Consider the following 12,443-nt stretch of genomic DNA (forward strand, 5'->3'; position numbering starts at 1 on the left):
CACGGCACGGCACGGCCCGCGGGAAGGCGGCACGGCACCCTGGCTTCCGCTTCCGCCCCCGCCCGCTGCCCGCTGAGCCCGGCTGCGCTGGGGCGGAGCCGCCGGGGCGTCCCGGAGCCGCCGGGGCCTCCCGGCTGTGGGCAGCGCGCCTGACGGCCCGCTCCGGCCCGGAGCCGCCACCCCCGCAGCCCAGTGTCCCCAGTTCAGCCCAAGCGCAGCACCTCGCACCCCTATAGTCCTGGGCCCCAGTTCAGCCCAGTGCCCCCAGTTCAGCCCAGCACCTCACACACCTGCAGTCCTGGGCCCCAGTTCAGCCCAGTGCCCCCAGTTCAGCCCAGCACCTCACACACCTGCAGTCCTGGGCCCCAGTTCAGCCCAGTGCCCCCAGTTCAGACCAGCAGCTCGCACCCCTGCAGCCCTGTCCTCTAGTTCAGCCCAGTGATCCCAGTTCAGCCCAAGCCCAGCACCTTGCACCCTAGCAGCTCTGCTCCCCAGTCAGCCCAGTGACGCCCAGTTCAGACCAGCAGCTTGCATCCCTGCAGCCCTGTCCCCCAGTTCAGCCCAGTGATCCCAGTTCAGCCCAAGCCCAGCACCTCGCACCCTCACAGCTCTGTCCCCCAGTTCAGCCCAGTGCCCCCACTTCAGATCAGCACCTGACATACCCCCATCCCCCAGTCCAGCCCAGTGCTCCCAGTCCAGCCCAGCACCTCACATCCACCCATCCCCAGCACTCCCCTCAGTCAGCCCGGTGCCCCCATTTCAGCCTAGCCCTTCCCATGGGCACCACTCCCCACTCAACACACTGCCAGTTTGTCCCAGTGCTTCGCACGCCCACAGCCAGCACCTTCCAGCTCAGCCCAGTGCCCCCAGCACCCCCAGTCCAGCCCTGCAGGCACGGCACTGTCCCTGGAGCCCTGGTGCTGGGGCCACCGCGCTGTTGTGACTGTCCCAGGTGCCTGTCCTGGGTGCCCGGGCACTTGCCACCTTTCAGCCAGCGCAGCCATTACAGGGCTCTGCTACCAGCCACGCAGGCGGCAGCGGGGCCATCGGTGCCCGGCCGGGGCCGCGGGCGGCTGGCTGCACAGCTCGGGCCTCCGGGCTCCCTGTGCCGTGGAAAATCTCCTGGGATCTTGTGTCTCATGGCACAGCATGATCCCAGGGCGTTTTACAGCACTGATACAACTTGCCTTGGGGTTCCTGTAAATTTACTCCTTTTAGATTAGGAAGGGTGACGTTAACTTCCCTGGCAGCTGCCTGGGTGCCTTCGCCTAATTTTGTGTTTAACCGAGATCAGAAATTATCAGCAATTATATTAGAGGAGGTCCTGGGGTTTGCATGCAAATTTTTCTGGATTTGATTGCGTTATTTAGGTATTTGAGCACCCTGAGATATCCCGGCTTGGGGTTTTGCCCTGCAGCCCCCTCAGAGGGGTCAGGCAGAGCCGGGTGGGCGGCGGGGAGATGAGCACCCACGGCGGGGGCATAATCTGCAGAGCCACTCTCCGCAAGGCCAGCGATAACCATTGAAGCGAGAGAAGGTGTTGCAGGGGCGAAAGAGTTGTCTAAGGGCGATTAAAGAGCAGCTGCATTATCACAGCAGAGCATTCCTCATGTGCCAGAGCTGGGCAGCTCTGTTAAAATTTCCCAGTGCGTCTGTTTCAAACCATAATTTTACTTTCTTAATTAATAAATTACAGATCTATTTGTCATTTCCAGCTCTTGGAGGCTGTTAGTTAAAGCAGAGGGTTGCGTGTTCTTTGAGCACTGGTAGGAAATTAAAGAATAAAGTCAGGATTTAGACTCCACTTTTAAGATTTCCAGAACTTCATACGCCCCGTATTTTTCAGTTAGAGCAGACATAAATGCCACCTTACCCAGGCAGTCCCCGCAGAGAATACAGGCCCGTGAGGAATGTTATCCCTGACCATCTCCCTGTGGTGCCATTCCATCGGCCACAGAATTTAGTCAGGGCTGCAGAAAGTTCTAGTCCCACTTTAGATGGAGCAAGCAGGCCTGTTGCTCGCTTCTGCTGTTCAAAATGGGAAACTTTGGCAGCCTGGTTTTGGAACAGGATTAAAAAAAGACCTGCGTTAAATCACCTTCAATGACATTTCACAGCTTCATGACAAAGATTTGTCATCCCCCCAAGGGTGAACATTCTACTGCAGGTCCATGAATCGTAACTGTGAGAAGAAGCAGCAAGAGACGAAGGCAGGGGTGGGCTTTCCCCGGGGTCCTGTGCCAGTGGAGCACCAGCACTCACCTGGCCCAGCTACTTGTGTTGCTGAGGCCAGCATCTCCCCGTCTCGCTACACCAGTGCAGCTGGAGCACTGGGATGGAGGAACTTGGCTGAGAGGTGCATGCAAGGACGGGGATGGTCAGCCTCCATGTCATGCTGTGGGACACAGCTGAGGATCACACCTGTCCCACCAGGCATGTACCTGAGGAATTCCAGCAGCCATTCCCAGTGCAGCCCTGATCCTGGGCAGGCGATGAGCTCCTCCTGGCAATCCACTGACGTCTTTTGGCTGCTCTGACTTTTGTGATAGTGCAAGAATAACTCCCAGAAAAAATTCAAATTCCATAAAGATATCGGTGATGACAAACGCTCCTGTGTGGGCATCGCTCTGATTGTCATGCTTACACAGACCTTAATCCTACAGTCCTGGAGGATCAATGTCCAGGTTAAACAGTGGGCAGCAAAACAGGAGTCTGGATGGTCTCTGCCTTATCCCTGGGTATATCTGGGTCACAGGCGCTTCCCTTAAGCGTTGATTCAGTAATGTCTGATTAAAAGCAGTCTCACTGAGGAGAGCTTGGAGCACAGCCACGCAGCAGGCAATCTAAGAGGCAGCACTTCGGGGAGGAGACAAAAACATTAAATACATGTCTATTTAACAACAGCATCTGTATCTGCGAAGTAATTTTTCTATGGGAAAACTGCAACTTCTTAAAATGCTCTTAGCAAGGGATGGTGAATACAGCCTCCCTTGGTACCTACATCCATTTAAGCTGTCTAAACTGAATATCACCTTGTCCTATGCTCTGGCCGAGGGGCTGCTGCCCATGCCATCAGAGGTGCTTGTCATGGGAGGTGGCACCGCACTGCATCTGTGTGGCCAGAGCAAGTTAGCTCTGTGTTTTCAGTGGCCATGTATGGCATTTAGCAAAGGGAGGATATACAAAGAGCACTCTGGTAATATTCCTTATAATAAAGCGATTGTCCTTACTGGCTCTCAGGTGAGACCCCTGTTGCATCCCCTGTTAAAGTGAGGTATGAAGAGAAGCAAATTATCCAGCCAGAGGGCAGGAGGGCTGAGGACAGAGCTGTGGGACTGAACACAGCCTTAAATCTCAAATTAGGTGCTGGCCTCCACAAAGGGGGTGATAATACAAGATCACCGAACTCAGCCAGGCTTGCAGACCAAGAAGCATCAAGTGCTTCGTGCCTGCCTGTTGGGAAAGCCCAAGGTTTCTCCTGCTTCGTGTGATGGATGAGACGCAGAGAGGTTTGAATTCAGAGCCCAGTGCAAAGCACAAGGGGTGTGTCAGAGCCCCTCTGCGAGTACCACTTGCCCCAGGACACTGGGGACACCAGAGGATACAGCAGCTTCTGCCTGACCCCATCCCTCCCGGTTCCCCAGCACCGCTGCTTTGTTCCCACCTGGCCCGAAGACGCTACGGCAGAGCCACAGCCCCGGGGCAGTGGGGTCTCTGTAGTGAATGTGTCAGCTGCTCCAGGCTGTAGAGTCTACCCAGGGAGGAGAGACCCATCCCCATGTGAAGGCACAGAAGAAACCCCCACCCGTAAGCAGGGCACGCATGCGACCCCAGCTCCCACCCCGAAACCCCCGTGGGCCCGCAGCCGGGCTCCCCTGCCCAGCAGCATGGCACAGCCACCCCGTGGTTCCCAAGAGAGGCTCCGAGTTCGGTGCGTGCTCCTGTGTGAGATCTGTGCTTTGGTGAAGATAACCGTAGGCTGGACATACTCCAACACACACATGACGCAACTATCATGAGAACCCTAGAAGGGCTTTCCTCTTAGCAGGACCACCATGCCCAGGGAGCACCCCCTCTAGCAGTCGGTAGCACTGCTGTGAAACGCAGACACATCTTGGCAAGGAAACTGGCTTATACGTATCAACCTTCTCCGCACAAGCGTGCAAGGCTATTTGGGCAGAGAACACTATCTGACCTCTCTGTACCAGCCAGCTTTCCATGCATGGCTGCCAGCACGCAGTGGTGATGTGTGCGGCTGCTGCAGTTTATCAGGGTGGCAGAGAGATTTACCTCGCTTCATGTGCTGGCAGGATACTCATCCCTGGATGTTCAGCAGCGACCATCTCCAGTAGGGTATTTCTTTGACACTTTGCCCAGTCATCTGTGATTTACAGACCTGTGCTGGTCTTCCTTTCGCTTGTTTGGTCCTTCACCCATTATGTGTGCCCATGCCCTGAAGTTACAAGCCACCTATTGTGGGTGGGTTGTATATATGGGACCAGCATATAAATGTATATATGGGACCAGTCAGCACTGGCTGCAATGCTGGGGGCTGTTTTACAGTGCAAGGGGTAACTAACAGTAAGATCACACAGCTAGAAATCAAAAGCATGTGGTATGAGACATTTAGTGATGAAAAAAAAAAGTCTGACTGGGCTTTCTCACACACACATACTTATTTTCTAGGGCCATGCTCAATTTTATAGGCTCTCTCCCCCTGTACCCGCAGGAATCATTACTGCCGGTGCTGTTATAAGCAGTATCAATTGCAGAGTGGGTCCCTAATTCTTTGCAAGGGGCTGGCAAAGTGAAGTCATGGCAGTGCTGAAGCCAACGGCAGAATCTCCACTCATTCCCACAAAACCAGGGTTTCACTCCCCCTCTGAACTGTACTGCATATCTCCCGGCCTGTCCCTGCCACTACCTAGGCACTATTTCATACGAAATATTGTGCCATGTGGCACCCACATGTACTGGCAGTGTATGATATGGCACAGAAAGGCCCAGAGTCGTGTGTTCGTATCTGTGAAGCAAGGGAGAAAATGCATATTTTTCTCCAAGCTCCTTAGTATGCTTGAAGTCCAAGTGCCTCTCAGCTTAAAGATGTGTCCTAACGTTTCATGGATGGAATTTTCCAGCATTATCTCTCTGTTCATGTATCAATATGTGTCCAGGCAATTTCTTCGGGCCATGGGGCCATTATGTTTAGAAGCAAAAAGCTGATAACGCCACCAAGCCAGGAGGCCAGAGCACTGACCCTTGCCGAAACAGGCATTGCTTCACCGAGAGATAAGGGTCTCCCACCTCCATGGGTGGGCCCGTGGAGTGACCAATGAGTGTGGACAGGCGCCAGCGTCCACTCTCCCCTTCCTCTTTATAACCAGGGCTGCCAGGGCGATGAGCCCAAACCTGCTTTGAGCCTTCACTGCGAAGAGACTGAGCCCGCACCCTCCTGCACAATGACACTGACCCAGGCTGAGAAGGCTGCCGTGGTCACCATCTGGGCAAAGGTGGCTACCCAAGCCGATGCCATTGGGGCAGAATCCCTGGAGAGGTAAGTCCCCCGCACATGCCTCTGAAGAGGGTGCCTCCTCCGGCTTTGCTATTGGGATGCATCTCGTGTAAAACCTGCATGAGTGAGAGCACGCTGGGACTGGTGGGAGTTGATGGATGACCTCTGTGTTGTTTGGGATGTTCTTTTCTGGAATCATATCTGTGGTACTAAATGCTTCAAAATCTCACAGCAAAACATAATTTTCTAGGCAATTCTATAATTTTATTTGTCATTGCAGCAATCCAGAAGAAATCGTAGCCTGGACACCCTGGCAAGGAATTCAGTCATTCATACTCATGTCCTGAAACAGTGTTATGACTGTTAGGAAACAATCTTGGAGTGGTTTATTGTACAAGTGATGTGCTCTTTCTTGCAATTTCTAAGCAGTAAGAGAACAGCCATCCACTGAATTCACTGGTACTTATGTTTCATCATTCCAGTTGATAAGTAACAAAAGACAACTGGACCCCCTGCACTTTGCAGTATTGTGTTAGTCCTTCCAGAATGCTGACTACCACTCGCATTGATTCTGGTTCGTTCAGCTCATATTAGTTTGAAGGTCCTGCAAACTGGCTTACAGTGGAATATAGGAAAGGTAGTGACAATTTGGGGCTTTTATGTATTTAAAAAACAAAAACAAAACCAAAAAATACATTGTTTGAAATTATTTTTATAATTTCATTCTTCTCTAGCGTGTACAGATTAGCCCAGTCTAACCAGCTCATACTGCAGGAGAGGTTTAAGAGCGGAAAGACCTCCCTGGTGCAAGCCTCAGGCTCCCAAAGCTCTGTTAGAACCACTGAAGGGGTGCACTTCTGCAGCTGGCAGGTTTACATTGCACTGGCTCTGTGCTTTTAGCATCTTGTGCATGCCATTTACACCGCTGAATCTCATTCTCTTGCTCTCCTCCAGGCTTTTCTCCAGCTACCCCCAGACAAAAACCTACTTCCCTCACTTTGATCTCAGCCAAGGCTCAGCTCAGCTTCGTGGCCACGGCTCCAAAGTCATGAATGCCATCGGGGAAGCTGTGAAGCACATTGAGGACATTAGAGGCGCCTTGGCCAAGCTCAGTGAGCTGCATGCTTACATCCTCAGGGTGGACCCAGTGAACTTCAAGGTGAGTGAGCACAGAGTTTCAGGGATGAAAACTGCCATCACAGGGTTAGAGACCACAGATTTTTAGCTAATGGCAGCGTGACCTCTGACAGCATCGCACAGCCTTGTCAACTCATGTTGTTGCTTGTTCCCCACCTGATTTTTAACCTGAGAGTGGATCTTTTAATGAAATATCTGGTCTAGCTCAAGCAAAGGACTACTCAGGTGGCTCCTATGGTGTGTGTTAGACGGACTTGAGTCTCTGCTGCCTTTGTTGTAATTTATGAATCCCCCTCACATGTCAGGTTATATCACATGTCTTGAACAAAGTCTTAGTAAATTCTAAACATTTCCACTTTGTTGCATTTCCCTTTGGTGAGGGAAGAAGGGACATCTGGAAGAGGGAGTGGGATCAAGCAGTGCCTTGTGCCCTATACCGAAGGCAACTCTGCTTCTTCACGCACAGCATCAGGCAGCAACGCTACTTGGCTGGGACACGTAGTTGTCATCCCAGAGCACGCTGGCACCCAGGTCCATTGTAGACATCTAGACTGAACTCTGTTACTGATTATGACGGATTTCATTCTGTCTTCCCTTACAGCTGCTTTCCCACTGTATCCTGTGCTCCGTGGCTGCCCGCTATCCCAGTGACTTCACTCCAGAAGTTCATGCTGCATGGGACAAGTTCCTGTCCAGTGTTTCCTCTGTTCTGACTGAGAAGTACAGATAAACGGCCTCCACTGAGGCTGAGGGGTGCATATCGATGGTGCGCCCCAGCTGCCAGGCTCTGGGGTATTCACCCCTTCCTGTGCAGTCCTCTCAAATGCCCTATGCAGGGGCTTGGTCATCTGCAAAACTCAATAAATTTGAATGGGAGCTGTGGTCTCTGTGCTTACATCTCTGTGTGTTCCACCTACACCTTGCTGTTCAGGCAAGGGTGTTCCAAAATGTCTACACAATACAGAGAGGAAAACACTAAGCTTTGTAAATTCATGTACTAATGAATTTGCATCCTAATTCATGGGCTAAGCTGTGTAAATTCAGTGGGAATAACATAATGTTTGGTGGGAATAACAAAACATTGAGCAGAAGCCCAGAACATGCTAGAGCCCTGTGACAGCTGCTGCTCACCAAGGTATATCCACCAAAGGCTGTTTCCAGGCTGACCAGGAAACAGTCTTTTACCCGGCTAGGGTATTGAATGGACCCAGGTTTTTTGTCTGACCTATCCAAAACCCATCACAGCCTGTTGTGAGCAAAACCTGCATTACCACATGTTGTGATATGCTCAGAGCCATGCTTAGTGTTGTCCACATGCTCCTCTCCATGGGGTATGGACAAGGTATCTGATGCTCTTCATGAGCACCTTGAGCTATCACACCTGCTTGGTAAAGGGACCATCTCCTCAGCTTGACATCTCTTATTTCTGTATGGGGAACTTTACATGCACTTGAAATCTGGGAATATTAGCGGCCACTGGAGATCAGTGTTGATGGCATCTGGGGGTCCACAGATTCCCAGGGTTTCTCTGGAAAGCAGCAACAGGAAAGAGTACAGAACTGCTGGTCGCCCTGTGGGGAGCACAGGGATCCTCCGTATGTACCTGTGGTGGGTTAACCCCGGTGGGCAGCTAAGCACTACACAGTTGCTCAGTCACTTGCCCCCCTCAGTGGGATGAGGGAAAGAGAAGAGGAAGAATAAAAGCAAGAAATATTTGGGGTCAAGATCAATCAAACAAAAAGAAATAATTGTTTAATAATTGAGGTATAAGTGGAGGAAGAGGGAAGAAAACAAAACAAAAGAGGTCATGTAAAAGCAATCACTCGATGCCTCCCATAAGTAGACTGATGCCCAGACAGTTCCTGAGCAAAAAAAAATACGGGTAATCCCCCTAAAACTCCCTAAAACCCCTTTTTTCCCCTTTGATTGCTGATCATGGTCTTACATGTTATGAAATACCTCTTTGGTTAGTTGGGGTCATCTGCCTGGACATGCCCCCTTCGAGTGCATCGTGCACCCCAAAATCTGTTCCCTGGGGGTGGCAGAGTGAGAAGCAGGGACAGTCTTGATGCTGTGCAAAAACAGAGCATGAATTCTGGGACTGTTTGGTCAAAAATCTAAAACACAGCAGCGCCGTGTGGAGATCTTTGAAGAAAACTATTTATCAGGTTCCGTTCACTGCCCATGCCTGTCTCAGAGGACTTGTGACATGAAGAGGTGAGTGCAAAGTCTTAAGTGTACTCTGAATGACAACCTGGACTGGCACTGCAAACTGTGGCCCTCGTCTCATTTACAAAATTTAGGGACTGTGTTTGGGCAAGGGGGAGAGAGGTGGTGTGGCAGCTCCAAAGCCACCAGATTGCTCTAAACATGTCACCCAGCATACCACAGCAGTTTTAAAACATTCTACATTTGTGGGTCTCAGATAGCCTGAACATTAAATTCCACCACTGACCTGGCAGGTCAGCATCTGGTGTGTCCCTAACCCCAAATTTGTACCAATGACTTGAGCTGAGCGATGGATGTGACAGTCACCAGCTGCCCCGTGCCCTGCAGGATGTCCCAGCATTTACGGGGACCGGCAGAGGCACATGCTGGCACAGGAAGAAGGGAAGAAGCCCAGGGCTGGCAAGCACCATGGGACAGACATCAGGAAGAACGTGTGCCCAACAAGGAGGCTCTTCCCCACCCAGGTTTCTCCAGGCTGCTGGAGAGATGGTGTTTCCCATGGCAGATCCCCAGCACGATCTGGGAGGGCTTGTTCGTGGCTCCTGCTCAGAGACCCAGGGGCTCATCGGACAGAGTGAGTCTGGATGTGCAGGAGGACACGAGGGGCCGGGGACACGTGTGGGACCCATCCTGACACCCATGAGGCCGGGGAGGACCCTCGGGATAGCAGACCTTAATAGAAGGCTGGAGGACATGCCAGCCAGCGAGGCCAAGGCTGTGGCACCCATGGGACATGTCCGTGGCTGCCATTGACAGTGGGGCAGCCCGGCTGGGCGCTGCTCCCAGCCCCAAGCCTGGTGTGGGGCTGGGGCAGTGGGGGAGGGGCAGGGCACCGGGCCCCCTTGGGGCCCCCTCAGGGCTGGGGCCCCCCAAGACAGTGGGGCCCCCCAGGGCAGCACAGCGGCCGTTCCCTAGGCCCGGTGCTGCATGGCCGCGGCCCCTCCACCCCTCGGCACTGATAAGATAAAGCTGGGGTGGAGGTGCTGTCTGCTATAAGAGGGTGTCCCCAAGGGCAGCGCTGCCACCGAGACCTGCCCACCACCCCCAGCTGCCACCATGCTGACCGCTGAGGACAAGAAGCTGATCCAGCAGGTCTGGGAGAAGGTGGCTGGACACCAGGAGGACTTCGGAGCCGAGGCCCTGGAGAGGTGCGGGCTGGGCCGGGGGAGCCCAGGGGCAAGGGGGGTGAGTGGGTGGGAGCCCCATGGAGGGCCAGGGTTGGGGAGCAGCAGCACTGACCCTCCTGCTCCGGCAGGATGTTCATCACCTACCCCCAGACCAAGACCTACTTCCCCCACTTCGACCTGCACCATGGCTCTGACCAGATCCGCGGCCATGGCAAGAAGGTGGTGAACGCCTTGGGCAATGCCGTCAAGAGCTTGGACAACCTCAGCCAGGCCCTGTCTGAGCTCAGCAACCTGCACGCCTACAACCTGCGTGTTGACCCCGTCAACTTCAAGGCAGGCAGGGGACAGGGGATGGGGGGCAGGGGATGAGGGATGGGGACTGGGACAGGGGGCTGGGGTGTAGCAGTGGTGCTGAGCCCCATTTTGCCTTGCAGCTGCTGTCGCAGTGCTTCCAGGTGGTGCTGGCCGTGCACCTGGGCAAGGACTACACTCCCGAGGTGCACTCCGCCTTCGACAAGTTCCTGTCGGCTGTGGCTGCCACACTGGCCGAGAAGTACAGATGAACTGCCATCTGCGCCGGGCTGCCATCAATAAAGACACTTCTGCCGCAGCGCCGTGTCCGTCTGTGCTGGGGCCGGGAGCTGGAGTGGGCTGGGGTGCCATGGTGGTCTCGCCAGAGGGAGGGAGGGAGCTGCCAGTGAGGCTGGACGGGCACAGGGCAGCACTGGCTGTAGGCTCCCTGGATGCCCCCAGGGCTCTGCCTGCTTCCACTGCATCCCAGCTTATGCTGCGACCAGTGCCGGGAGCAGGACTGCAGGGAACGGGGCTCAGCATGTCACCTTGCAGTGCCTGCATCCCTCGCAGGAGCCGGGGGGGAAGGTTGCGCCAAGCCAAATGGGGTTCTTGCATCCCCTTGAAGGATTCTTTGGTAGGGGTGGGATGAAGGCTTCCTGGCTCCATATATCATGATGGCTGTTTAGGGCTTTATTGGGGATGCTGTGAGAGCTAAGTGCCTGGATGAGCTCCAAAAGTAATCAAGACAAGTTCATGGAGTGAAAAAAATCCAGCACAGACCATTGAGCACAAATGCTGTTCTTGCTTGGACTCAAGCCCCTGAGCCACAGCTCCCCAGCTGACTGGCAGGGCAGTGCCCCCACCCCTGCCCTGGGGGTCCGCTCATCCCTTGGCACCTGGGCAGGGTGGGAGCAGGGCAGGCAGGGCTGCAGGCCAGCACAGGGGACACAGGCTTCAGGGGCTTGGGGCCTGAATTTTAAAAAATCATTGTCTTTAGATCATAGGTGATGAATTATAGGGTAATAAACCGGTTTGCTCTGCACTGTGACACCAGCGGGAGGAGATGAGCATTTGTGAGGGATGGAAGAGGGTGCACAGGAGCACAGTGCCTGGGTGGCCAAGCACAGGTAGCAACCGAACGCCGGGCACGCGGAGACCCTGCCTGCACAGAAACACAGCGTGGGGGTCCCTGGGCCACGCTGGCCCCTGCTCCTGCAAATGAACCCGCGGCACACACCCACACACCTGTGAACCCACAGCACTTTTCCTCCATCCTCAGACACATCCCAATGTCTTCGTGTGCATTTACACCCCTTAATTCCTGCACCGCTGGTTTGAAGGGGTCGTCTGCCTCTGCAGTTTGCACCCCTGAGGCACGCACAGGCAGCAGACACACCGCCCCAACGCTGTTTCCCTGGGCTCGCTTCCCAGAAGATCAGCTCCCCTGTCCTCCCCTCCTTCCCTGCTCTGAAATGGTGCCAGCTTGAACTAATCTCCCCCAAACACAAATGATAAGAACCATCAGACATGGAGGAAACACGGGTGTGAACTGTCTCCTGGCTGCCTGCACCAGCTGCCGAACCTACTGGAAGCACTGCAGGCCCCCTCACCCCCCACCCCCCCTCTTGCCTTCCTCACCATCCTCTATTGTCTTGCCCTTCTTGCCTTCCTCACCTTCACCATTTGGGGCACAGGGGGCTTGCCCTGTGCGCCTCCCCTCCCCTGCTGTGAGCTCCTGCTGCTGCAGGCCAGTGCTTGCGGTGGTGCCTGGCACTGATCCCGGTGGCTCTGTGGAGTGTCCCCACTTCCCAGGAGTCAGGATCCCCCAGTCCCCCAGCAGCACTGGGGCCATGTCTGCATGGGTGCAGGAGGGCTGGGGCAGGGGAGCTCCGGGGTCTGTATGCAAAGGGATGCGACTGTGGTTCAGGGAGCAGGGGCTGAGGAGGGCACACGCATTGGGGTACCCTGGTTTGGGGTGTACTGAGGGAATGAGAGCAGTAAGTGCAGTGGGGCAGCGTGGATGAGTGACTGTGTGTATAGGGGCCATGTTGGGTGGCAGGGTGTGCATAGGGGCAGCGTGTGCGTGCAGGGAGAGTGCACAGGGGCTGTGGCAGATGGCAGCGTGCACATAGGGGCAGTGTGTG

At 54.3% G+C, this 12,443-nt stretch overlaps 2 protein-coding genes across 2 annotated transcripts; both read left to right on the top strand.

The window, feature by feature from the left end:
* The first annotated feature begins 5,375 nt into the window (after positions 1–5,375).
* LOC130148012 (hemoglobin subunit pi) lies at positions 5,376–10,012 on the top strand. The gene is made up of 3 exons (XM_056336086.1): positions 5,376–5,554; positions 6,467–6,671; positions 7,251–10,012. The coding sequence occupies exons 1-3, from the start codon at positions 5,460–5,462 to the stop codon at positions 7,377–7,379; spliced, it is 429 nt and encodes a 142-aa protein (XP_056192061.1). The 5' UTR covers positions 5,376–5,459; the 3' UTR covers positions 7,380–10,012.
* On the top strand, positions 9,869–10,615 carry LOC130148013 (hemoglobin subunit alpha-2). Its single transcript, XM_056336087.1, has 3 exons — positions 9,869–10,026; positions 10,134–10,338; positions 10,440–10,615. Exons 1-3 carry the CDS (start codon positions 9,935–9,937, stop codon positions 10,566–10,568), a joined length of 426 nt encoding a protein of 141 aa, XP_056192062.1. The 5' UTR covers positions 9,869–9,934; the 3' UTR covers positions 10,569–10,615.
* Positions 10,616–12,443: the final 1,828 nt, after the last annotated feature.

The sequence above is a fragment of the Falco biarmicus genome, chromosome 4, assembly GCF_023638135.1.
Source record: "Falco biarmicus isolate bFalBia1 chromosome 4, bFalBia1.pri, whole genome shotgun sequence".
In the NCBI taxonomy this organism is placed as follows: Eukaryota; Metazoa; Chordata; class Aves; order Falconiformes; family Falconidae; genus Falco; species Falco biarmicus.